This window comes from Chlorocebus sabaeus, chromosome 9 (assembly GCF_047675955.1).
Source record: "Chlorocebus sabaeus isolate Y175 chromosome 9, mChlSab1.0.hap1, whole genome shotgun sequence".
Lineage (NCBI taxonomy): Eukaryota > Metazoa > Chordata > Mammalia > Primates > Cercopithecidae > Chlorocebus > Chlorocebus sabaeus.
In genome coordinates, this window is record NC_132912.1 from 94,742,552 (window position 1) to 94,769,771 (window position 27,220).

The window sequence follows — 27,220 nt, forward strand, 5'->3', positions numbered from 1 at the left end:
GCTAGATTATATGGTAGTTTTATTTTTAGTTTTTTGAGTAACATCCATACTGTTTTCCATAATGCTGTACTAATTTACATTCCCACCAACAGTATGCAAGGGTTCCCATTTCTCCACATCTTCCTCCACACGTTTTGTCTTTTTAGTAATAGCCATTCTAACAGTTGTGAGGTAATATCTCATACCAGTTTTAATTTGTATTTCCCTGATGATTTATGTTGAGCATTTTTTCATATGTCTGTTGGCTCTGTGTGTGTGTGTGTGTGTGTGTGTGTGTGTGTGTGTATTTTTTTTTTTTTTTTCTGAAGAAATACCTATTCAGGTCCTTTGCCCATTTTTAAATCTTATTTTTTCTCTGTTGAGTTGAGTTCCTTTTATATTTTAGATACTAACCCCTTATCAAGATTTATGGTTCACAAATAATTTTTCCCATGCTGTTGGTTGTCTCTTCAGTCTGTTAATTGTCTCTTGTGCTATGCAGAAAGCTTTTTACTTTGATGCAGTCCCATTTGTCTATGTTGAGTATCCTTTATCTGAAATGCTTGTGACTAGAAGTATTTAAGATTTCAGATTTTTGAACGTTTGCATTATACTTACCAGTTGAGCATCCCTAATCTGAAAATCTGAAATCTGAAATGCACCAATGAGCGTTTCCTTCATCTGTCATGCTGGCATTAACAATGTTTTCGGTATTTGGATTTGGGATGCTCAACCTATATTTTGATTTTGGGTTTTTGTTTTTGAGACAAGGTCTCACTCTGTTGCCCAGGCTGGAGTGCAGTTGTATGATCATGGCTCACTGCAGCCTCGAACTCCTGGGCTCAAGTGATCTTCCTACCCCAGCTTCCCAAGTAGCTGGGACTTCAGGTGTGTGCCACCATGCCCAGCTAACTATTTTGTGTAGAGATGGGGTCTCCCTCTGTTTACCCCAGGCTGGTCTTAAACTCCTGGGTTCAAGCAGTGCTCCTGCCTCAATCTCCCAAAGTGCTGGGATTTACAGGGGTGAACCACCATGACTGGCCTGTATTTTGATTTTGTTTCTTGTGCTTTTGGAGTCATATCCAAAAAATTTGCCCAGACCAGTGTCAAAAAGGCTTTTTTCTATTTTTTTTCCAGTAATTTTATAGTTTCCAGTCTTATGTTTAATTTTTTGATCAGTTGTGACCTGAGTTTTGTACTTGGTGTAAGATACAAAGGTCCAGTTTCGTTCTTCTGTGTGTGAATATCCAGTTTTCCCAACACCATTTATTGAAGAGGCTGTCCTTCCCCCTTGTGTGTTCTTTTGTCAAAGATTAACTGTAAATACATGCATTTATTTCTGGTCTCTCCAGTCTGTTCCATTGGTCTTTGTCTGCTTTTATGCCAGGATCATACTCTTTTGATTACTATAGCTTTGTAGTATATTTTGAAATCAGGTAGTGTGATCCCTCCAGCTTTGTTCCTTTTGCTCAAGATTGCTTTGGCTGTCGGGGGTTTTTGTGGTTCAACCTGAGTTTTTTTTGTTTGTTTTTATAGAAAGCTTATTCAGAGGGATAATAGAGAACCATATGAGTTTTAGGATTGCTTTTTCTACTTCTGTAAAATATGCCACTGGAATTTTGGGGATTAGGGATTCTCAGTGCAGTGTAGGGATTGCATCACATCTGTAGATCGTTTTGGGTAGTATGGACATTTTAACAATATTGGTTCTTCCAGCCCAAGAACATTTATTTTCCATATTTATGTCCATTTATTTGTGTCCCCAGCAGTTTCTTTCATTAATGTTCTATAACTTTCAGTGTATAGATCTTTCACCTCCTTAAATTTATTCCTATTTTTTTTTTGTTGCTATTGTAAATGGGATTGTTTTCTTGATTTCTTTTTTAGATAGATTATTGTGTCAGTACTTTGTTACACTCTTAAAAATTGACACCAAAGAGCTGTTGTTTATAATATTTTCTGTAATAGATATTAAAACTGGGAAATTTTTAAATACATTTAAATAACAAACCTACATGTTAACATAATTAACTTTTTTGACGAAAAATAACTTTTCTAAAACAATGTGTGAGTGACAAGAGTGACATTGTTTTATACTGTTGCAAATCTTTTTTATGTCTGGTTTTTGTTTTTGTTTTTTTGGGTTTTTTTTTTTTTCCCCTTGAAACAGGGTTTTACTGTGTCACCCAGGCTGGAGTACAGCAGCACAATCACAACTCACTGCAGCCTCAGCCTCTCCTGGACTCAAGCGATCCTCCTGCCTTAACCTCCCAAGAAGCTGGGACTACAGTCCTGTGTCACCACACCTGGCTATTTTTTAAATTTTTTGTAGAGATGGGGTCTTACTATGTTCCGCAGGCTGGTCTCAAACTCCTGGGCTCATTCCTCCACCACACCCGGCCAGTATTTCTGGTTTAATGGTAGATAGCTGGATTCCCATGTTTGCTTGGGCATTCAGTCTGTTGCACTATGTTTTGGCTCAGGATATATAAAGGAAGTCCAGCCTCACAGAGATAGTTAGAAAAGGGAGCAATATTTTGACAGCCTTCTCAAATAATTGTGGATATTATTTTATCTGATAGCATACCAGAACTCAAAAAGAGAAAGTTTGTTAAGTGTTATGTGCAATATAGAATCTAAATCCTATCAATGAATGTTTCATGCTGTCTTACATTGAAATTCATTGGTTTGTCTTACACTTTTGTGATCATTTTATCTGCCCTTCCAGGTAAGTATGTCTTATACTTTTGAATGAATCTTTTATTATCAATACATGTTTTGTAACATTATGCATCAGTCATTTGGAAAATATTGGTTCATTGAGTTACGTAAATCTTCCACAGGTGGACACAATTCATTATATAATATTTTTTAAAATCATGTTTATTATCAACAGCAGAAAATTGTTTTTATTGGAAACGGTCAATTTATCTTGTAAATACGAATTTTATCAGTGACAAGAAGTTAATGTCAGTTGTTTTCCTTGAAGTGACAGGTTCATTTTTGAGAAAATGTCAGCCAAATACCAAACTCAGAATATCCATAGTTTATCAGTCCTTTCAAGTAAAATGTTGTTCCATTAAAAAATGGCTATGTTAATATACTTTCTTTCTCCTGGGCACAGTTTGTCTAAATCTAAGTAGTAAGTATTATCTGGTGTTTCCAGGTTTAATACCCATAAATCTTTATTTTAAGAATATGAAACAACCACCAACAAAACATATGGTTGGGTACATCCAAGATGGATATGTAATATAAACACTATTGAGTTTGTCAGGGAAATTCTTGGAGTATTAAAGACTTCATATTTGGGTCTTTTTTTAATGGCTAGTTCAGCTTCTCAATAGAGTGTACTTTGATAAGCAGCAGAATTCACAGTTTTTTTCTCACAGAATGTTAAAAAAGACATGCATTAAAGGGTTGAGATTTATTAAAATAGATCATTTTTACTACTTTATCATATTTTTTGTCTTTTTTTTTTTTTTTTTGAGATGGAATCTCGCTCTGTCACCCAGGCTGGAGTGCCATGGCATAATCCCAGTTCACTGCAACCTCTACCTCCCAGGTTCAAGCAATTCTCCTGCCAGCCTGGGAGTAGCTGGGACTACAGGTGCACACCACCGTGCCCAGCTAATTTTTTTATTTTTAGTAGAGAGACAGGGTTTCACCATGTTGGCCAGGCTGGTCTCGAACTCCTGACCTCAAGTGATCCACCTGCCTCGGCCTCCCGAAGTGCTGGGATTACTGGTGTGAGCCACCACACCTGGCTTATCAAGGACATTTTAAAGTAACACTGGCTATTTGAAAAAATGCTAATGTATGGTTCTAAGAAATATGACTGCTAGCACATTTTGGTGCCATTGCCTTGATTCTTTCTGAAGTACAGGCAGTTTTCTTCGTTATAACTTTTGCAACATCCACACAAATGTCAACACAGTGATTCAAAGCAAATAATGTTCTCCTTTTATTATGAAATAGTTGAAAAGGTCTTAGAGATCCATAGGGGTCGTGCAGACCACATTTTGAGAACTAATACCGTAGGGTATCAGAACAGTAAAATTGAGAAGTGCCAGTAATAGTATTTAATTCAAAATAAACTATGCAACTTTATATGCCCCTTCATCAAATAATGCATGGTGTGGGAAAATAAAGTTGTAGATTGTGGTCTTTCAGATATTCCATATGTGTTTACTTAGTAGTCAAATTGTAGCACCTTTAATACTTGTCAATTTCTTTAACCTCATTTGTCTTCAAGTCTTTGTACAATTTTCAGAATTATTTTTTCTGTGTGTTTGTTTTGTTGTGTTTATTTGATCTAAGAATGAAAACTGAGTACATAGTTTTTAATAACTTAAAAAAAATCATTTTAGGCAGGCATTCCAGACCCTCCAAACATGTCAGCAGAATTAATCCAATTGAAAGCCAAGGAGCGACACTTTTTGGAGCAATTGTTAGATGGGAAAAAATTGGAAAATTATAAAATTCCAGTACCAATCAATGCTGAACTCAGAAAATATCAGCAGGTAAGTTTTATACTTATCTTGTAAATAGGAATAGTGAGTTTTCCTTTCAAATGAATGTTGAAGCCTTGTGGCGTTTTTTTTATTTTTTGAGACAGGTTCTTGCTCGTTGCCTAGGCTGGGGTGCAGTGGCAGAATCATGGTTCACTGCAGCCTCAAACTCCTGGACTCAGGCCATCTTCCCACCTCAGCCTCCGGAGTAGCTGGGACTATGCATGTGCACCACTATGGCCAGCTATTTTTTTTTTTTTTGGTAGGGGCAGGGTTCTCATTTTGTTGCCCAGGCTGGTCTTGAATTCCTGGCTTCAAGTGATCCTCCCACCTCAGCCCCGCAAAGTGCTGGGATTAGAGATGTGAGTCACCATAGCTGGCCTTAAAGCATTTTGTAAAATTGATTTAGTAAAATCTTGTGTTTAGTGTCTTATACCCATTTATTTCACTTTTGCGTATAGAAAGATTTTTATTTTGTGCAAACATGTTTATAAGAAAAAATAAATTTATGGTGTATTCACATTTATGATTTTTCTCTCTAACAGGATGGTGTGAACTGGTTGGCATTCCTTAATAAGTATAAACTTCATGGAATTCTGTGTGATGACATGGGTTTAGGAAAAACTTTACAGTCCATCTGCATTCTAGCAGGAGATCATTGTCATAGGTAATGTAAGATGTTATTTTAAAATAAGGTTTCCAGATTTGGAGAAATGTAAACAAGCTGGTTAATTTATTGTGTTTTGCTATTGTAAAGGGCCCAGGAATATGCAAGATCAAAATTGGCAGAATGTATGCCACTTCCTTCCTTAGTGGTTTGTCCGCCAACATTAACAGGCCATTGGGTGGATGAAGTAGGTAAATTTTGCTCCAGAGAATACCTCAATCCATTGCACTACACTGGACCTCCCACTGAAAGAATAAGGTAAGAGATGTACAACAATAACAAAATATTTCAGCTTTTGTCGTAACTAAGATGAGGAACAATAACATTTATTAAAAGTGAATTATAATTAGCTCTTTTGGTTATGTGACATAGAAACTTCACTTATGAAAAGTGAGTGTACTTTGGGAGGATGTAATCAGTGAGGCTTATCAAAATTGAGGACTTTTAACCATTGGACAATAAGTTGAGCTTTCCTGGAGCTGCTGAACTATCAGGAACCAAAGCCGCTTTGTATGCCTCTTTTGGGAGTCTGTGACTGTAGCATCTTTTTGGTGCTTCTGTTTTATTGTCATTTTCTACCCACTTTCCTGAGATCTCTTTGAGCCATGTGCAGGGGAACATGCCTGTAGTCCTGACTATTCAGGAGGCTGAGGCAGGAGGATCGCTTGAGCCCAGGAGTTCAAGACCAGCCTGAGTCCCCCTCTCTTAAATAAAAAAGAGTTCCCCTTTGCCTTGTTCCCTTTCCTTCCCTCTCCCCAGAAGTACTTTTTGTCCACTATGGCTGCTTTAGCTGCTGCTGCAGTCATGACTGCACTAAATTTTAGAGTTCTTTCAGCTTTACCCCTTCCCTATTAACTAATACATCTCTTATGTTCCTAACTGTAAATTTTTTCAAGTGGAAGCTCATTGATTTGAGTTCATTTTTTAAGGTTGGATAGTCATAGTTGCTGATTAGTCCATAGATTTGCTGTACTCCTGTGTTAATAATAGCAAATATTATTATTAAATAATGTTATTAAAATTTTTTAGTTTTTATCTTGAGCACTTACTGGCCAGGCACTATTCTAAGCAGTTTTTTTTTTTTTTTTTTTTAATGTAAAATTGTGTATTATGTATAGAAGGAGCAGAATTGAAAAAAAACTAAACAAATTGTGTATTATGTATTCTCACAGTCACTTTGTGAGGTAGGAATACTGTTGTTCCAATTTGCAAATAAGGAGTCTAAGGCATTGGGCCTGGGTCCAAGGTCACTCAACTAATGAAGTGGAGAGAGTGAGGATTCGAATACAGGCAGCTCAAAAACTTGCACTCTTGAGCAGTTTACCGTAGTGCCTCTTTGATAGAATTCGTTCATTTGTAAGTGATAGAAATTCAATTCAAACTAGCTTAAGCAAACAGAAAATTCATTAATTCACTAACTTGAGAATTTCAGGGGTAGATTGTTGCTTCAGGCCCATCTAGATTACTCTCATTCACTCTTCCTCCCCTTACATAACTCATTGTTACTATTGGGCTTCAGTCCACAGTTGGTAGATAAGATGACAATGGGCAGTCTCTGGCTCATATTCTCTTAGTTTGGCAACTGTAGTAAACAGATCTTCCCTCTCTCTCATGAATATATCAGTACTGGAGATGACTGACTGGCCTTGTTTGGGTCATGCTCCCAAAACAACCTTTGTGGTTAGGGGATTAAATATTGTGAATAGCTTAACCTGGTTAAAATGCTTCATTTCCTTGGTGATTATGGGGGCACATGATTGGTAGTTCCCCCACATCACCTAGAACAACATGGAATGATAAAGGAATAGTGCCCCTAAGGAAGAGGTGTTGGCAAGTAAAGTTGAAATATCCACCATATTTTCAGTCTAATGTTCATCTCTTTTCTAATCAGACTGAGTAGGGCAACACAGCCAAGTCATCAGAAGAGTAGCCCTTCAGGGTCATGTATGTAGAGTAAGCAGAAGGGAATGCTGGGCTTAGTGGGCAGATTGAAAGCACTTTATACAATGGTAGCTATTAAGAACTTTTCAGGGTCTCTGTTTTCTAATTTTATTCATTTCTAAATAAAGGTTACAGCACCAAGTAAAAAGGCACAATCTAATAGTGGCTTCATATGATGTTGTGAGGAATGACATAGATTTCTTTAGGTAAGAATTAAAATTTTTTTTTTTAAGAAAAATTAATATCAAATTTGAAGACTCTTAATATTTTCCCACTTTAAATATTCTTCATATAGTTCCAGACATACAGCAAAAGTTGTAACATTTCCTATTTATTCTCCCTTAGAAATATTAAATTTAACTACTGCATTCTTGATGAAGGCCATGTCATCAAAAATGGAAAAACAAAGTTGTCAAAAGCAGTAAAACAACTGACTGCTAATTATAGGATTATTCTTTCTGGAACACCAATCCAGGTAATTATTTACTATTCTTTTTTTTTTTTTTTGCCAGGTGGAGGGTAGGCTTGGTATTTGGCAGTGAATTAAAGATTTTTTTTTGTTGTTATAGGAATGATAATTTTCCAGTATATAATTATTGCTTGTTTAATGGTTCATTGTTAAACAAACAAGGTTTTCAAAGTCATTTTTAAAATGTTATTTTAGACTATGTAAATAGAAATCTTGTGTCAAAAGTATGAAAGACATAAAAATGAGACTCTACTCCACACTGGCCATTCTCCTTCTGTAGTAGTACACTGCAGTCTGATTTAGCATTGAAAAGCTAGAGCTGAGTCAGAGATGAATCATTATATAGTAGAAGTGTGAACACCTGATGTCAGGAGGAAGTTGAAGGCAAGCGATTGTAGAAGTTTATTTTGGAAAAGGAAGGAGATAGGTATGTAGATACCTTTAGATACTTTTGAGAAATTCTCTTGTCCTCCAGAAGAATTGGTTGCAAATGTTCACATCTAGCTTGGATAGTAAACTTTGGTGGGAAGACCTTCAGTCATTCTCAGTAGAGAAGTAAACACCATGTGACCTGTAAGATTCCTTCCAACTTTAGAAATTGATGGTTCTTTATGTACTTACCTACTCGCGCGCTCTTTCTGTCTGTCTTTCTTTCTTTTTTTCTCTCTCTCTTTCTCCCTTTCTTTCTTTTTCTTTCTTTGTTTCTTCCTTTCTTTCCTTTCTTTCTTTTTCTTTTTCTCCCTTTCTTTCTTCCTTTCTTTCCTTCCCCTTCCTTCCTTCCTTCCTTCCTTCCTTCCTTCCTTCCTTCCTTCCTTTCCTTCCTTCCTTCCTTCCTTCCCTTCCTTCCTTCCTTCCTTCCTTCCTTCCTTCCTTCCTTCCTTCCTTCCTTCCTTCCTTTCTTTCTTTCCTTCTTTCTTTCTCTTTCTCTTTTTCTTTTTCTCTCTCTTTCTCCCTTTCTTTCTCTTTCTCTTTCTTTTTCTCTCTTTCTCCCTTTCTTTCTTTCCTTCCTCTCTCTCTCTTTCTCTCTCCCGCCTCCCTCCCCGCTCCCTCTCTCTCCCCCTCTCCCTCTCTCTCTCCCTCTCCCTCTCTCTCTCCCTCTCTCTCTCCCTCTCCCACTCTCCCTCTCTCCCTTCCCTCTCCCTGCTAGGCTTAAGCAATCCTCCCGTCTCAGCCTCCCAAGTACCTGGGGCCATAGGTGCATGCCCCCATGCCCGGCTAAATTTTTTTGGTGTTTTTTGTAGTTGTAAGGAAATAATCCCCGTACGAAAGATAATTGGTGTTCCTGTTTACAGAACAACGTTTTGGAGCTGTGGTCATTATTCGATTTCCTCATGCCAGGATTTTTGGGTACTGAACGCCAGTTTGCTGCTCGATATGGTAAACCTATATTAGCAAGTAGGGATGCTCGAAGCTCCAGTCGAGAGCAAGAAGCAGGTATGAAAGAGATGTAATTATAACCCTGTGTAAGTGAATATAATTTATTCTTAACTTTTTTTGAAGCCGTTTTCTCTTAACTATTAACAGGTGTTCTTGCTATGGATGCACTGCACCGCCAAGTACTGCCATTTCTTTTGAGAAGAATGAAAGAAGATGTTTTGCAGGATCTTCCACCTAAAATTATTCAAGACTATTATTGTACTCTTAGTCCTCTCCAGGTTAGGAATCTTGTGTTTATCATTGTTAGTGGTATGTTTATTAGCAGATCGTTTTGTATGAGCCACAAAACTATTGAGTAAAGGGGCTTAGCCTTTGGCTTTATCAGATGCAGATAAAGCCTAAATGATGTGGATATAAGTTTGAGTGTATACATTTTGAATATAGCATGAAAACAAAATTCAGTATCATAGTTGCTTTTAAAAATTTTTTTTAAGAGACAGGGTCTTACTCTGTCACCCAGGCTGGAGTACAGTAGCTCAGTCATGGCTCACTGCAGCCTCAACCTCTGGGTTCAAGTGATTTTCCTGCCTCAGCCTCTCAAGTAGCTGGGACTTGCAGGCACATACCACCATGCCCGGCTAATTTTCTAGTTTTTGTAGAGACTGGGTCTTGCTGTGTTGCTCAGGCTGGTCTCAAACTCCCAGGGTCAAGCAGTCCTCCCACCTTGGCCTTCCAAAGTGCTGGGATTACAGGTGTGAGCCACCGTCCCAGCCTATAGTTGCTTTCTTATGTGTCTAGTTAATTGAAAAGATTGCAAGGTATTAAATTGGTAAGGAAACAAGCCAATGTTTATAAAGGCCAAAAATCTGCCTCTGAATGTTGTCAGGCTGTCCTCACAACATTATAGGTATTATTAATCCCCAGTTTCGCAAATAAAGTGACATTCAGAAAAGTTACCTACCTCGGCTACAGTCAGAGCTAATACACAATTGTACAGTGCTAATGGCGTGAGTGATTTCTCAGAAACGCATCATTAGGTGATTTTGTCATTGTGCAAATATCCTAGAGTGTACTTACACACACCTAGATGGTATAGCCGGTTGTTCCGAGGCTACAAACCTGTGCAGCATGTTACTGTACTGAGTACAGGCAGTTGCAACACAATTGTATTTGTATGTATAAGCATAGAAAAGGTATGGTAAAAACAGAATATTGTATCTTATGGTACAACCATTTTATATGTAGTCCATTGTTGACCTCAATGTCCTTGTGCAGTGTATGACTATATATCAGAGCTGAGTTTTAAACCTCGGTCAGTGGGACCTCACTCATTCCCTTTGAAGTATTATTTCATTACCTAAAAATGTTCAAAATAAATTTTGCCTTCTGCACAGTTCTGATTTTGTACATAAAGACCATTATTAAAGGAATTTATTGTGAGCCTTTCCTTGTACTTTTCTGAGGAGCTACATGGAAACTGTTCCTTGTCTTAGTAAGACATGGCCTCGGGGTCAGAATTTTCTCTTTGAAAATTTTTTTATGTTCTAGGTTTGTATGTGTCAGTCTATCTTACTATTAGGATTTGATTCACTATGGTCAATGAATAAGAGATATACATACCCAGAAACGTACTTTTTTCCCCTCCATTGTATAGATGGTTAACCTGTTAGCAGGTATTCATCTGTTCAACTTGGGCAGGATAAGAAGTTGAGAATTCTTTGATTCTTCTATACTATCTGCCTCATCTCTCAGGTTCCCCTTCCTTCATTTGCAAAAATTAGTATGTCTTGAAAGGAATATTTTTGAAGTGAAATGAAGACTTCTTAAAGTAGGTACAGTAAAGATGTCACGTGAAAAAAATCTGTGGTGATTTACTGGTTGTGGTGCTATAACATAGGCGTAAAACACATGTAAGTAATCAATCTAGAGAAAGCGAGCTCCAAAGAGAAGTGGCATTTTGGCTTTGTTTAGCATTCACAGATTTTGTATTCTCTGGTTTCTGTCCTTTAGCTCTCTAGATTATCTTTTCTTTCACATTATTTTAGCTTGTACAAGGTAGGAACCCAGACCCCAGCGTAGTGCTTTAAAACTTGACATATGTTCCCCTTTTAGGCTAGCAGTAACATTCGTGTAAACTTTGATGTCCTGAAACATACATGCAGGGTCTTGATCGTGTAACTTCATTTAAGGAAGATTTTTCTCATTTACTGCTAAGGGTTCAGATTTTCTTTTATTGGTAATGTATTTATTTTCCTGAACAGTAGAAAAATTGAGTCTTGGACCATTTGACTTGTATTTTTCATATTTTAGCAGCCCAACTTAATGTGTTCATACTTGTTTTCTAAATGTAGTTTTAAAGGAATTCACCAAGATGGAGTGGATAACCTGTAATTCCTGTAGTGAATTAGAGATATCACAATTTGTTTTCATTAATGAAGGCTGATTTAAATTACTACTTTGCTAGTTAATGTGTTTTAAACAATTGAAAATAAATATACTTAAACTTCTCCCATGGGGGCCATTTTACAGGTTCAGCTCTATGAAGATTTTGCTAAGTCTCGTGCCAAGTGTGATGTTGATGAAACAGTTTCCTCAGCTGCACTTTCTGAAGAAACTGAAAAACCAAAGCTGAAAGCTACAGGCCATGTATTCCAGGTATAGATTACTTCCTACTTTTTTTTTTTTTTTTTTTTTTTTTTTAAAAGATGGAGTTAGCACTCTGTCGTGTAGGCTAGAGTGCAGTGGCACGATCTCGGCACACTGCAGCCTCTGCCTCTTGGGTTCAAGCTATTATGCCTCAACCTCCCGAGTAGCTGGGAGTAGAGGTGTGCGCCACCACGCCTGGCTAATTTTTGTATTTCTAATAGAGATGGAGTTTCACTATGTTGACCAGGTTGATCTCAAACTCCTGACCTCAAGTGATCCACCTGTCTTGGCCTCCTCAAGTGGTGGGATTACAGGCATGAGCCACCGCGCCTGGCCCATTCCACTTTTTAAATGTTGAAGAATGAATTTTAATGAGGCATTTTTTATATGGAAAAATAAAATACAGATCTATGTATATTTGTTTCAATATTATGTATATATGCTGGAAAATAAGTTAAAATACCTATTTAATATTATCTTTATATTAGTAAGCGCTTTAATATTAAAATTAAATGTATAAAATGAAATATATGTTTGTATATTACCTGAAAAGAAGGGCTTTAGAACAGAGAATCTTTTGCTTTTTTATTCAGAAAATATTAGAACACCTACTACATGGCAGTAATTTTTCAGAGCTCTGGGGTTACTTAAAACAGCGGATAAAACAGACTCCTTCCCTGGTAGAGATGAAAAATACTTAGGTATATATTATGTGTAAGACAAGGCCAATAATGTGGTTATAGTGTATCAGAGTCCAGGGTAGGTTGTGGTTTCTTAATTGAGGGGCTAGGGACTGCCTCACTGAGAAGGTGACATTTGAGCAAAGATCTGAAGGAGGATTGAGGCATGCAGGTGTATGGAGGGTAAGTGATTCCAGGCAGAGGATACAAAAAGTACAGAAGTCTCAAGTCAGATCATGCCTCATATGCTTGAGAGAATAGCAAAAAGAGGTGGCAAGTGTCACTTTAGCTTTCCCTCTTGAATAGTCCACCACAGAAAACCTCCTGCCAATAGATTAAGTACTGTAGTATTTTTAAAGATAGAAGAAGGAAAAGGCAGTTGTGAAGACCTAGTTTTTTGTTTTTGTTTTTTTTTAAGAGGAGGAGTCATGTTTTGTTGCCCAGGCTGGAGTGGTGGGATCATAGCTTACTGCAACCTCAAACTCCAGGGCTCAAGTGATCCTCAGCCTCAGCTTCCTGAGTAGGTAGGACTACAGGTGCACACCACCACACCTGGCTAATTAAAAAAAATTTTTTTAGTGATAAGGTCTTGCCGTGTTACCCAAGCTGGTTTTGAACTTTTGACCTCAAGTGATCATCCCTCCTCAGCCTCCTAAGTAGCTGAGATTATAGGTGCAAACCACTGCAGCTGGCCTCTCCCACAATTTTTAATCCTAGTGCTCAGCACTGTCTTGAGCCTTGCCAATGGAACTTACTAATAAAACAACTCTGTGCCAAGGCTGAGACCCAAATCTTAAGCCAAGTAAGAGGCAGAAGAGAAAGTATGGCTGAATCAGAGAAAAGACCATATAAGGTTCTGTTTCACAAATACAACCACTTGAGACAGTCACCTAGCTCCCCTTCCCTGCTCTCCTCTCATCTGCTGAATCAGAATGTCAGGTTTATAAGGTCCTCAAGAATTTTTTTTTTTTTTTAAAGACCAGGTCTCGCTCTGTCACCCAAGCTGGAGTGCAGTGGCATGCTCTTGGCTCACTGCAACCTTCATCTCCAGGGTTCAAGCAATTTTCCTGCCTCCACCTCCCAAGTAGCTGAGATTACAGGCATATGCCACCTTGCCCGGCTAATTTTTGTATTTTTAGTAGAGACAAGGTTTCACCATGTTGTCCAGCTGGTCTCGAACTGCTGACCTCAGGATCCACCCACCTCAGCCTCCTAAAGTGCAGGGTGGATTATAGGGGCGAGTTACCATGCCTGGACAGAAATTTTTGTACTCATTGAAGATTGAGCAGCTTTTGTGTCCAAAATGATGCCTGGTTCCAGAAGCATCTGTCTGCATTACTGGGTACTTTGGGAAAGGGTTTTAAAGAAAACAACTAAGACGCTCAATTTGCCATGTGAAGCTCATTGTCTGGTAGGAGAGACAGACAAACAGTACAATTTATATGCGTTGTAAATGTCTGCATATAAACTGCACAAGAATCTAAAATGAGACATTTGAACTGGTTCTTGAAGAATGAGTAGAAGTTTGCCAAGCAAGAAGAGAAAGAAAGGCATTCTATACAGCACAGGAAATAGCATAAGGAAAGATACAGAGATAAAAAATATTTGTGCTATGCGAAATTGACTCATACATACTTTTTCTTCCTCTTAAAGGCATTACAGTACTTACGTAAACTGTGCAACCATCCAGCATTAGTCTTAACTCCTCAACATCCAGAATTCAAGACCACTACTGAAAAACTGGCAGTTCAGAATTCTTCTCTACATGATATTCAGCATGCCCCCAAGCTCTCAGCTTTGAAACAAGTATGTATGTCTTTTAAGTGCTAAATATGTGTTGCACCCCAGGAATATAAATTCTTGGTAAATTTGCTTTTCTTAAAGATTACTACTGTGTTTACCATTTATTTTTAAATTTGCTTAAATTTTTGATACAGCTTTTTATAAAAATGTGGTTAAAATATATACAGCACAAAATATGCCATTTAAACCATTTTAAGTGTGTAAATCTGAGGCATTATATTTACAATGTTATATAACCATCACCATTATCTTATTTCTAAAATATTTCCACCACCCAAACAGAAACTCTATATTCATCAAGCAATAATTCTTCATTCTCCCTTCCTCTAGCCCCTGGTGATCTCTATTTTCTCTATGAATTTGCCTGTTCTAAATATTTCATTTAAGTGGACTCTTAAAATATTTGTCATTTGCAGTTTGTTCATTAGTCAGTTTTATGGATATACCACATTTCATTCATCCGTTTATATGTCAGTGGACACTTGAGTTGTTTTCACCTTTTGGCTATTGTGAATAATGCTGCAGTGAACATTGGCTTACAAGTATCTATCTGAGTTACTCTTTTTAGTTCTTTTGGCTAGAGACTAAGGAGTGGAATAGGTAGGTCATATAGCATTTCTGTGTTTAACATTTTCAGGAACTGCCAAATTTTTTTCACAATGACTATACCATTTTACATTCCCACCAGCAATGTACCAGGGGCTACATCTTCATATCCTTGCCAACACTTGTTAATTTCTTTTAATTATAGTCATCCTACTAGGTATGAAGTGATAACTCCTTATGGATTTGATTTGCTATTCCCTAAAGACTAATGATGTTGAGCATCTTTTCATGTGCTTATTGGACATTTCCATATCTTCTTTAGAAAAATGTGTAGTCAAGTTCTTTACCCATTTTGATTGGAGTATTTCACCTTGTTGAGTTTGAAAAGTTTTGTTGTTGTTTTTTGTTTTTGAGATGGGGTCTCAGTGTGTTGCCTAGGCTGGTCTTGAACTCCTGGCCTCAAACGATTCTCCCACCTGGGCCTGCCAAAGCCCTGGGACTATAGGCATGAGCTACCACACCCTGCCGAGAAGTTCTTCGTAATTCTGGATATTAAACCCTTATCATCAGACTTATGATTTGCAGATATTTTCTCCCATTCTGGAGGTTATCTTTTTACTTTCTTGATAATGTCTTCCCTGGTTTCTGATGAGAAATCAGGTGTTAATCTTACTGAAGATCCGTTTTACGTGACCATTTGCTTTTTTCTTGCTGCTTTCAAGATTCTCTTTGTCTTTCAACAGTTTATAATGTGTGTTGATGTGGATTTCTTTATTTTACTTGGAGCTGCATACTCTTATCATTTTGCTGATGTCACCCTCTTGGTGTTGCTTTTAAAAATGAATTTTTTAAAATTCTAAGATTTCAAAAGATTAAGAGAAACAATTTCAAGCACCAAAATGTTAGCACTAATGCCATTTAGTTCTAACTACCCTTATAAATGAAGATTTTAGTATAAAATCTAGACTTAGTAATTGTTTTAGCTTGCGGTCAGTAGTTATTCTGGCCTAAAGCTCATTGAGAACAACTAATGAGTGAAGATTTTAGATTCCACATAGGTTAGTGTGGAAAATGTTATCTAATAGTGTATGTGGCATATATATCCAAATATATATCCTTATATCACTAAACGTAAAATGGACTGTGGACTTTCACACTACAAAACTGAAGAATGATTGTTATCTTTAGATATGAGGAATGGTTTTCTTGTTTGACCAAACCTTGGTATAGGTCTTTATATAAAATGTTCATGGTTTTCCTAACATAGCTAGTGTGTTAGGTAAAGCTGTAAGATATACTTAGTCAAGGAATCCTCTAATTAGATCTATTTTCAAATAAAAATTGAATTTCATCCATATTTGAATTATACATAGGCTCTTACAGCTTTTTTTTTTTCCCCAGCAGTTGCTGCTTAAATTGATCTCTTATTTTAGAGTATGCTTCTTGTCACCCTGACACATCTTGAATTAAGATGCTTAGGAAGTCTGCAACTTACAGAGACCCAGATTTTTTCTGGCTGTCCTCATGGAAGACTTTTCTACTAGCCTTCTTTTCCATTTTCTTGGTTCTTTTCAGCCAGAGTGAAGGTTCTGTCTCAGAAAGGATAAATTTCTTTTTTAAATCTAAGTATGTCTATGATGTGAAGTTAGAGAAGTCTTACTTGCTTTCTAAAAATCTGTTAATAGAAACATGTTTATCAACAAGTAGTGCTGGGAGAAGTATCTAATATTGCCAAAGCTAGAATGAAAAATTCCAGGAGGCTGTAATGATGAACTAAAACTGTAGGTGAAATTTAATGGAGATAAGCAGAGTCAGTTTTAAAAGAAAACACTTAGGTGTATTTTGACTTTGTGAGCAAATATTTTATATGAGGCAAAGTTGAGTTTGATTTGATGGCAAATTCACTATAAGAATGGTGTGAATTAGTTGCCAGTAAATAAAACTAATAGGATCTTGGCTGGGATTAATGACTATATAATGGCCAAAATGAGGGCATCATAGTTTTACTGTATTTCATACTAGTCAGAACAAATATTGTTTTTTTATTGTTGTTGTTGTTGTTTTTGAGACAGAGTCTCGCTCTGTTGCCCAGGCTGGAATGCAGTGGTGCGATCTCGGCTCACTACAAATTCCGCCTCCTGGGTTTATGTCATTCTCCTGCCTCAGCCTCCTGAGTAGCTGGGACTAGAGGTGCCCGCCACCACGCCCGGCTGATTTTTTTTTTTGTATTTTTAGTAGAGACGGGGTTTCACCATGTTAGCCAGGATGGTCTTGCTCTCCTGACCTCGTGATCCGCCCACCTCGGCCTCCCAAAGTGCTGGGATTACAGGTGTGAGCCATCACACCTGGCCCAAATTTTGAGTTTTATAGTTTTGACCAGTACAAGTGGAAGATCAAAATGGTAAAACATCTAGAAGCCATTTTATATGAGGAATGATTGAAAAAACTGGGGTAATTTAGCCTATGCTGAAGTTAGGGCAAAATAAAATTGAAATGCTTTCTAGGGAGTCAGCTGACCTCTCAAACACCCATTATTAGATGTCCTTGGTAAATATTTGCTAGAGTCTAGTAATCAACTTTTCAAGGCCCTGAACTAGATCAGTCTCTCAGAGCAGACTCGGGTTATAGATTAGTGAGAATACCAGAGTATCAATTCTGCTGCCAGACAGGAATACTCATGTCAAATGGTATGTCCACATATTCAGTAGGATAGCTGCATCTGGGAAAGATTGCATTAGGAAGAATGTCTGGTAAGTATGGACTTGGAGAAGTCTTAGTTGGATATCCTTAATTTGACTGGTTATCTTTAAGGTTTTGACATTGCTGCCTATGGAACTGAGTAATTGCGTGTGCATGACACAGACATTCTGATAAAATTTCACTCTGGAACTCTTATGGGATCTGTATAGGAAGTTGCACTTATAACACTTTTTTTTCTAATCCTAGAGAGACGGTCTTACTCTGTCACTCAGGCTAGAGTACAGTGGTGTGGTCATAACTCCAACCTCAAACTCTGGGCTCAAGCAATCCTTTCACCTCAGCCTCCCAAGTAACTAGGACTCCACGTGTGCACTACCACACCTGGCTAATTTTGTTTTGTTTTTTAGAGATGGGGTCTTCCTATGTTGCCCAGGCTGGTCTAGAACTCCTGGCCTCAAGCAGTCTTCCCACATTGGCATCCCACAATGCTGGGATTATAGGCATGGGCCACTATGCCCAGCCAATATACATTATACTGGGTACCACACAGTCACGTCTCTCCTGAGACACCTTAGATAGGACTTTTTAAAAGAAGGCCGGGCGCGGTGGCTCAAGCCTGTAATCCCAGCACTTTGGGAGGCCGAGGCGGGCGGATCACGAGGTCAGGAGATCGAGACCATCCTGGCTAACAGGGTGAAACCCCGTCTCTACTAAAAAATACAAAAAACTAGCCGGGCGAGGTGGCGGGCGCCTGTAGTCCCAGCTACTCGGGAGGCTGAGGCAGGAGAATGACCGGAACCCGGGAGGCGGAGCTTGCAGTGAGCTGAGATCCGGCCACTGCGCTCCAGCCTGGGCGACAGAGCGAGACTCCGTCTCAAAAAAAAAAAAAAAAAAAAAAGAAACAGCTTGAATAGTAATTTGTTCGCAGATTTAAGGGCAAGATGTAGGGATAATTACATCGATCAGACTTATTTATTTGGAGGAATGCCTCCCTTGTATACCATATACTACTATATAATAAAAATCTCAAACTTTAGGGGCTGTGAGGTAGAAGAGTGAGAACATGTATTCTTCCTCAAGCATTGAATTGTGACAATAGATGTGAACTGTTGTCTACCAGGGAAGATTATTAGAGATTCAGTGCCCAAAGTTTTTATTGGGGGCTGGTCACATATACTCCCTTTGTCTAGCATGGATCAAAATTCCAGACCCTCAGAAGGCAGGTTTCAGCCTAAATCATATTATTTGCACAATAGTTTAGGCACAGTAAACTATCATTACCAGTTAGGGACTGATGGGAAGACTCCCGAAATCCAAGTTTCAAACTTCAACCTTACAAAGAGGACTTTCTGAGGAAAACAGTGTCCTTTTCTGTACAACACCCTAAGTGTTTTACATTGAATTTGGAGTTTGCCTGGATGGCGTTTTGGTTATCTTTCCTATCAGAGCTTTTGTTTTTTTGAGTAGCTTCTGTTAGTAGAAAGGAGAAAGCATCCTGCATGAAGATCTTAGATTGGCCCGGTGAAGTGGCTCATGCCTGTAATCCCAGCACTTTGGGAGGCCGAGGCAGATCACCTAAGGTCAGGAGTTCGAAACCAACATGGCCAACATAGCGAAACCCCGTCTCTACTAAAATTACAAAAATTTGCTGGGCGTAATGGTGGGCATCTGTAATCCCAACTACTCTGGTGCCTGAAGCAGAATATCTTGAACCCAGGAGTTGGAGGTTGCAGTGAGCCAAGATCATGCCACTGCACTCCAGCCTGGGCAATACAGGGAGACTCCATCTCCAATAAAAAAAAAAAGATCTTAGATTTTGTTTTTGCAACCTCCGCCTTCAGGGTTCCAGCAATTCTCCTGTCTCAGCCTCCCAAGTAGCTGGGACTACAGGTGTATGCCACTACACCTGGCTGTTTTGTATTTTTAGTAGAGACAGGATTTCACCATGTTGGCCCGGTTGGTCTCGAACTCTTGACCTCAAGTGATTTGCCTGCCTTGGCCTCCCAAAGTGCTGGGATTACAGGTATATAAGCCACCACCGCTGGCCCAGCCAGCTCTTAGATTTTGAACAGAGTTCAGTAATACCTGAAATACTATGGTTGAAGAATAGTACTATTGGGTATACGGTTTGTCAAATTGATCTAAACATGATTCTCTTGGATTTTATTCAATCATTTATTTATTGTACTTGCTGTGTGCAAGACACCGAACCACTTTAGGAATAAGTATAAATGATCTATAGCAAAGTGTGGTTTCTGCCATTAAAGATCTTGGTCTACAGATAGAGTAATAAGCTCTCTTGAAAAGAATCCAAATCTAGCTAAATGCTTCTTTTCTATAATTTTTTCTGCCAAATGTGGCTACTGCGTTGTTTTCTTCATACATTATTGAATAACCCTTTATGAACCAGTTTGCCTGTGGCATCTTCTTTGTCATTACTTTCAATAAACATTTATTGAGGCTTCAGCCTCAAGGATTGAGGAAAAGGAAGGTAGGTTTGTTATTAGATAAGCTTCTGGGCGGGGTGTGGTGGCTCATACCTATAATCCTTGCACTTTGGGATGCCAAAGCAGGAGGGTCACTTGAGCTCAGGAGTTCAAGACTAGCCTGAGCAACATAGTGAGACTTCGAGTCTATAAAAAAAAAAAAATTAAATGAAAACTTCTGAAGAGGTGATCAGGGAACTCTAAGCCTGAGCACCTCAAAAACTAGTTCAGTGTGCTGCAGGGTGACAGATTGCAGCCCAAAGTGCTAATCTGCTTTCCAGATTTCAGGTACATTTAACCTTTTCTTGCCACAGAGAGAAATGTCATAGTGAGATTGCTTATCTACTTTTATTGAACACTTATGTAGTTGTTTTTTTTTTTCTTCTTCTTCTTCTTCTTCCTAAGTTGCTGTTGGACTGCGGTTTGGGAAATGGCAGTACTTCCGAGAGTGGCACAGAGTCTGTTGTGGCCCAGCACAGGATACTGATCTTCTGTCAGCTGAAAAGCATGCTTGATATAGTAGAGCATGATCTCCTCAAACCTCACTTGCCCTCTGTCACTTACTTGAGATTAGATGGCAGCATACCTCCTGGTCAGAGGCATTCCATTGTTTCCCGGTACGTGGCTTCTAAGACTCTTATTCGTAAATAAATATATTATTACTTACATAGAAGTTTGTTCTATGAAATATTTTCATTGGCTAAGTATCTGCAAATGTGTTTTTTCTTTTTTTTTTTTTTTTTTTTTTTTTGAGACGGAGTCTCGCTCTGTCACCCAGGCTGGAGTGCAGTGGCCGGATCTCAGCTCACTGCAAGCTCCGCCTCCCGGGTTCACGCCATTCTCCTGCCTCAGCCTCCCGAGTAGCTGGGACTACAGGCGCCCGCCACCTCGCCCGGCTAGTTTTTTGTATTTTTTAGTAGAGACGGGGTTTCACCATGTTAACCAGGATGGTCTCGATCTCCTGACCTCGTGATCCGCCCGTCTCGGCCTCCCAAAGTGCTGGGATTACAGGCTTGAGCCACCGCGCCCGGCCAAATGTGTTTTTTCAATTGTTTAATCCACCCCAAATAAACCCTTTTATATATAGAACTACAGAAATATAATCGAATAGATTATTTGTTTAGTATATGAAAAGGTATGACTATAATAGGAAAGCACTCTGAAGAGCATGAAAGAAATTTAAGGCATCAACCAATAGTAGGGATGACTACTTCCCCCTTCCTTACCTTTTTGGGAGGATTAGGGTGAGAGGAACCAAACAAGTGACTTAGATAAAATCTCCATCCTAATTCCTGTTGGTGCACTGAGAACAAGTTGGAATCTGGCCCAACTGGGAAGCAGAACTGGTGAGTGCAGTGTTCACATGTGGTCTGCAGCCTCTACTTTTAAAAATCTCAGTGGTTGTTTTAAAAATGCAGATTCCTAGATTCTGCTTAGTCCCAAAGCTGCTGACTTCAAGAGCAGGCATTTTTAACAAGCATCCCAGCCGGGCGCACTGACTCACGCCTGTAATCCCAGCACTTTGCGAGGCTGAGGTGGGTGGATTACTTGAGGTCAGGAGTTCAAGACCAGCCTGGCCAACATGGTGAAATCCCGTCTCTACTAAAAATACAAAAATTAGCTGGGTGTGGTGGCACATGCTTGTAATCCCAGCTACTCTGGAGGCTGAGGCAGGAGAATGTCTTGAACCCAGGATGCAGAAGTTACAGTGAGCAGAGATCGGATTGGGCCACTGCACTTCATCTTGAGCAACAGAGCAAGACTCTGTCTCAAAAAACAAGCATCCCTAAGAGATCGTTAGGCACAATAAAGTTAGAGACCCCAGGAAAGGACTTTGGAGGCCGACAGGCTCAGGTTTGACTGCTGACTCTGCTATTTAAGCAGTGTTCTCTTGGGCCTGTTTATCATTCACAGAGCCTCAGTCTAAAATAGGGATATTGGTAATAATACCCTTATAGAGCTATGGTAACAATTAAAACAATGCATATAATGCATATAAAATACAAAGCCTATTGCTTGACTCGTAGTAAGGATAATAAATCGTAGCTTGATAGCTGCATCTTTAATGTTAGTTTTTTCTTTTTCCTAGAAGTTACTAGATATCCTTTGTCAGTGTCTTCTAGGACTAGTATAATAGTAGCAACCCTAACACTCTCACCTTCTCTCTTCCCTGAATGAAAGTCTAGCCTGTTCTCATACTTCTGTCTGTCCCCATACTTTAAAGGTTCATAGTTGGGTTTATCTTAATTATAATTAACATTTAATTATATTTTTGCAAGTTAGTCCTTAACTGATGTTACTAAATTCAGTGCAGTTTGCCTTATTTTGTATTTATGAAATTCCTGACTAGCTTTAGAATGCTCTCTTTTGCTAAAAACGTTATACATGTTGGGAGGATATTTTTCTCAGATGATCACATAAGTATCCCTATTGTGGATTTTTAAAGCAGCATTTTCATTTGTGCTCTTTAATTTTTATTTAACAGTTTCTGTTATAGGACTTAGGAATGGACTAATTTTGTTTTTGTTATCTATACCTTTAGGTTTAATAATGACCCATCTATAGATGTTCTGTTACTTACCACTCACGTTGGTGGCCTGGGACTTAATTTGACAGGCGCTGACACGGTAGTCTTTGTGGAGCATGACTGGAATCCTATGCGAGATCTACAAGCCATGGACCGGGCCCATCGCATTGGGCAGGTAAAAGTCAATTTTACCTCACAGATGTTAACCTGTGCATGAAAATATACTCCCCCAAAAAGATGGGAAACCTTAGTTTAGTTCTTGCTCTGGTGTTAACATACATGTGTTATGATCTTGGACAGATCACTTAACTTTTCTGTGGTATCACTTCCTCATGCATTAAATGAGTGCTACCACTAAGAAAACCTGGATCACACTTCATCCCTAATATTCTGTGATTGCTGCACACATTTTGAGCTCATGTGGCCAGACAAAAATCCAACCCTAATTAGGCAGTAGAAAATAGTACAAGTCTAAAGACACTCTGACTTGTTGGAACCTCAAAGCTTAATATGTGTTACAGTTGTTTAACTGTTTTTCTTATCCAGAAACGTGTGGTCAACGTATACCGATTGATAACCAGAGGAACATTGGAAGAAAAAATAATGGGGTTGCAGAAATTCAAGATGAACATAGCGAATACCGTTATTAGCCAAGAGAATTCTAGTTTGCAGAGCATGGGGACTGATCAGCTTCTTGATCTGTTTACTCTTGATAAGGTAAAGAAACAATTTGTTGTATCTTTAATGAGTCACAGGCTTCCTGTGACTGCTAAGTTGAAAGTATTAAAGGAGCAGCAAAATGCGTTCACTTTAGTATCCATGAGATCACCACTGGAGGGAATTTTTGGTGCCCAGATAAATTCTGCAGCATACTAGGGAATGTGTGAAGTTTTGATTTTTTTTTTTTTCATTGATGTCTTCAATGTCTTGCCTCAGGTTTCTTTCCTTAGTCCTTTTCTGCTAAAGCACAGTTTATCACTGGAGTCAGTAAGACTAATGGATGAGAGTTCTTGGCCCTGCCTCCTGTTAACCTTAGGCAGATTATCTCTCTGAGCTTCTATACCTATTTTACTACATGGTTGTGAGGTAAGATAATACATGTAAGCAGTCAGAAAGGATATCTAGTGGAGATTCTCAATAAATAATAGCCATTATTATTGCAGATGATGGAACTAATACATCAGATAACAATCTATAATCAAAAGGATGCACAACTTGGAAATATTAGTGAGTCTAATATTGTAAAACCAATATAGTTGGATTTAAAGTCCTACATAGGTTCAGAAAATCCACTGCATACTTAGTATAAATTATGGTGTGAAATAGCCTTATATGATGAAATTAAAACTAGCTGTAATAATAGAAGTGTACTTTCAAGTAAGAGAAAATCGTTCTGCCATATTATGTATATGTTAAACCACATTTGAAATATGTCTAGTTTGGGGTGCTACATTTTAAATGGTAACAAATTAGATCCCCGGTGGCCAGAATGGGGGCAGGTTCTTCAATCATGTCATATTGAAAGTCAAGATAAAGTTGAAAGAATGAGACATGTTTAACATAGAAAAAAGAAGGCTCAAAGAAACATGCATAGCTGTCTTCAAATAGCTTTTATTCTGTTTGAAGGAATATTCTTATGGGTGACTTTCAGTGAGTAGAACCGGGCTCAGAGGGATGTTTTAGGGAAATGGCCTATTGCCATAAAAGGCACTATTTAGACAATTGGCAGAATTTGAAAACAGACTATATATTAGAACATTTTAATATCAGTGTTAGGTTTCCTTAATCTGATCTTTATATGGTTATGTAAGAGAATATTCTTGTTCTTAGGAATATATGCCAGTTGCTCTCAAAGGATAAAAGGACATGATGTCTACAACTTTCTCTCAAATTGTTAAGGGAAAAAACTGATATCTAACTATATTTCTGACATCCATATATACATACACATATATAAATGGGGAGAGAGATTGATAAAGCAAATAAGTTCTTTGATATGTTCTTATAATTCTTCCATAATTTTGAAGTTCTTTCCAAGTAAGAAACTGACAAATAAATGTTTGGAGATCATGAATTTCCCCATCACTTAAAGTACTCAATTCTGTTGAATAATTGTAGTATTAGAAACAAGTGTGATTTTAAAGAAAAATACATTTTGTGAAGTTAACCTCTCTTTATTTTTTTTGCCAATTTTTCTTAAGGATGGCAAAGCAGAAAAAGCTGACACCTCTACGTCTGGGAAAGCAAGTATGAAATCAATTCTTGAAAACCTGAGTGATCTTTGGGATCAAGAGCAGTATGATTCAGAGTACAGCCTGGAAAATTTTATGCATTCTCTCAAGTAACTATCAAATATTGTAAATGCAATTGCTGCTAGTTCAGTTACATTTCTGCTGATATTCAGCAAATTTCTAAGTTTATGGTGAACTTTTAACTCAATGTGTAAATAGATCTGGAGAATATTCAGCATAATGCTGGCTCTTGTTTCACTGGGGGAAACAAGTTATTCTCAAATATTTGCACTGTATTAAATTTAAATGTTAATGTGAAATGGTTTAAATTTTACATGCTGAAAAGCTGCAGAGCAGAGGAACCAAACCAGGTTTATTTGTGCTACCAGGAGGTGTTCTTACTGAGAACAGGCCTCCTATCTTTAGTCACTTTGTACAGGATGATATCCATGAGTACTTTAGTGTTTGTGTATGTTTTTTCTTTTAAATAGAACTTGTTTTTATAATTGATTTAAAATAGGGCTTTTTTTCTATAAAAGCCTTAATGAGCCATAATTTTAAGAATATAAGAATAATGACTATGATATTAGTCAGTCTTAGAACATAAAAATGTCAGACAATGAATTTAATCGGGCCCTTGGTGGAAACATTTATATATTTAATGCAGATGCATAGTGTTTTTCAAATCTTTAACATCATTTTTTCAACTTTTAAGATATAATATCAACTATCCTAAATGCAGGTAATGGTATATTTAAGGCTACCATAACATCCTATTTAGAGGGTGGGTTTTTTTAATTTATCTAATGGCTACAGTATAGCCAGATTCAAATAACATATGTACTCAATAGGTTTCAATCATATAAATAATATATTTTTTGTAACTATGAACATATACAGTTTTCCAGAAGTAGATTTTACACTGTTTAGAATTCCAGCACCTATGGTGGAAAGACTGTTTATTGTAGTAATGCATGGCTGAAGCATAAAAGGGAGAGATAATTTCTTTATATACACAAACATACATGAATATGCATATCTATATGCATAGATGTACCTATCCTGCACCTACAAAGGTGCCTGATATTGGCACTAAAATCATGTAGTTATACTGGGCAGCAATAATAATTGGGCATGAGGCTGATTACTCAATGGTGAGGGTAGGTATATGTAGATAGATGTGCATGTATGTGTTTGTATATATAATTTTATAAGTTTCACACATAAATTAATACATGCCTGTGTGCATACATATGTATGGGATATATTTGTATATATATGTACAGATAATAAACATCCCCAAGGTTTGTGGCTGGCCATACACATAGGCATCAGTTTAACAACCATCAGACCTCAGCTGTACAATAACAGGTGTTTTGTTTAATTAAAATTATACTGTTCTGCAGCATTTAGACATTTGTCACATTTCATTAGCTTTGACAACCATACTGTAACATTAAACCTAGCATTCCACAAGAGAATAAATATAAGATTGAAACTGTAAAGTATATGCAAGTGTGTGTTATTTGTAGGAAATGGTCACTAGAAAGAACAAAAGATTATTCAGGTGTACAAGATTTTTTTCATTGTTTAGGATTTTAACTCAAAACTTTATGTAGAAGAACATTTCAGTATATTTGAGTTGAATATTTTTTTATTAACTATTTATTTGCTAGTTCCATAAACCAGCTCTTTAACATAGCTCATAGTAATTGATATTTTCTAAGAATAAGTACAGAGCAATATATATTATTAAAGGGCTATGAAGGGGCAAAAGAAATCACACCACAAAAATTAGTACTTTTTCCCAATTTGAAATATCAGAGCTAGAAGTCAGATATTTAGGCTGTTTAAACTTTCTAAGAGTTTAATCAAAAAGTGTGTATTTCTAGAAGGATGACTAGGAAAATGATGTGTGGTTGCTTCTGAATGGGAAACAGGAGTCAGGGCTGACAGGAAAACTTAGAATGGCTGTAACATTTTTAAAATAATCTTTTGAGTTGTGAAATAGTAAATCACACATTCCAACTTTTCCATAGAAAGGAAAACACGTAAACAGGTAAGAACTAAGTATTCTCAATTAAATGACCCAGTCATTGTAGTACATCTTAAGAATAATGAAGAGATGTGGAGAATTGAACTGAGTAATGAATGATATTAAAGAACTGTCAATTTTATGGATGTGATGATTTGGTAGTTGTTTTTTTCAACGTATGGGTGTGGGAAATAAAACCAGCCTGATTGATAGAGTATTAACTATTTTAAACTGGGAATTGGGTTCATAGATATCCATTGTACTATTTCCCTTGGTTTTTGTGTGTTTATGATAGGAAATAGCAAACTTAAAAATATAGATTCAGAGATTATTAGGCTTATTATTTGGGTTTCTTGTAGGAAAATCTTAACATTTGGGGGCCTGGGTATAATTTTTGTTTTATATATACACTCATATATATGCTTATTTATTCTAGAAACATTTCTCCAAAAAATATTCTAGTGAAAGGGTAAACGTCTTTGCTGTTGGGACTGATTGAACTGGTATAGCATTATTCCTTCTGGATGATTTATATGAACTTACTTATTCAAAAGTAAATATTCCTCTGAAGCTATTTGAGAATGTGATCACTTAGAGACAAAAGTGGAACTTGAACATAATA

The 27,220-nt window shown here is 37.6% G+C and overlaps 1 protein-coding gene across 2 annotated transcripts in view; it reads left to right on the forward strand.

The window, feature by feature from the left end:
* The window catches only part of BTAF1 (B-TFIID TATA-box binding protein associated factor 1), a 106,327-nt gene extending 80,259 nt beyond the window's left edge, over positions 1 to 26,068 (forward strand). For both annotated transcript variants that reach the window (XM_007963543.3, XM_007963538.3), the window contains exons 26-38: positions 4,350 to 4,502; positions 5,036 to 5,157; positions 5,248 to 5,415; positions 7,227 to 7,304; positions 7,444 to 7,573; positions 8,860 to 9,001; positions 9,092 to 9,222; positions 11,474 to 11,599; positions 13,924 to 14,076; positions 20,211 to 20,422; positions 22,348 to 22,507; positions 22,879 to 23,049; positions 24,534 to 26,068. In XM_007963543.3, the coding sequence (XP_007961734.1) occupies positions 4,350 to 4,502; positions 5,036 to 5,157; positions 5,248 to 5,415; positions 7,227 to 7,304; positions 7,444 to 7,573; positions 8,860 to 9,001; positions 9,092 to 9,222; positions 11,474 to 11,599; positions 13,924 to 14,076; positions 20,211 to 20,422; positions 22,348 to 22,507; positions 22,879 to 23,049; positions 24,534 to 24,677 (1,890 nt within the window). In that variant the 3' untranslated portion in view covers positions 24,678 to 26,068. The remainder of the gene's footprint in view (positions 1 to 4,349; positions 4,503 to 5,035; positions 5,158 to 5,247; positions 5,416 to 7,226; positions 7,305 to 7,443; positions 7,574 to 8,859; positions 9,002 to 9,091; positions 9,223 to 11,473; positions 11,600 to 13,923; positions 14,077 to 20,210; positions 20,423 to 22,347; positions 22,508 to 22,878; positions 23,050 to 24,533) is intronic.
* The last annotated feature ends 1,152 nt before the right edge of the window (positions 26,069 to 27,220 follow it).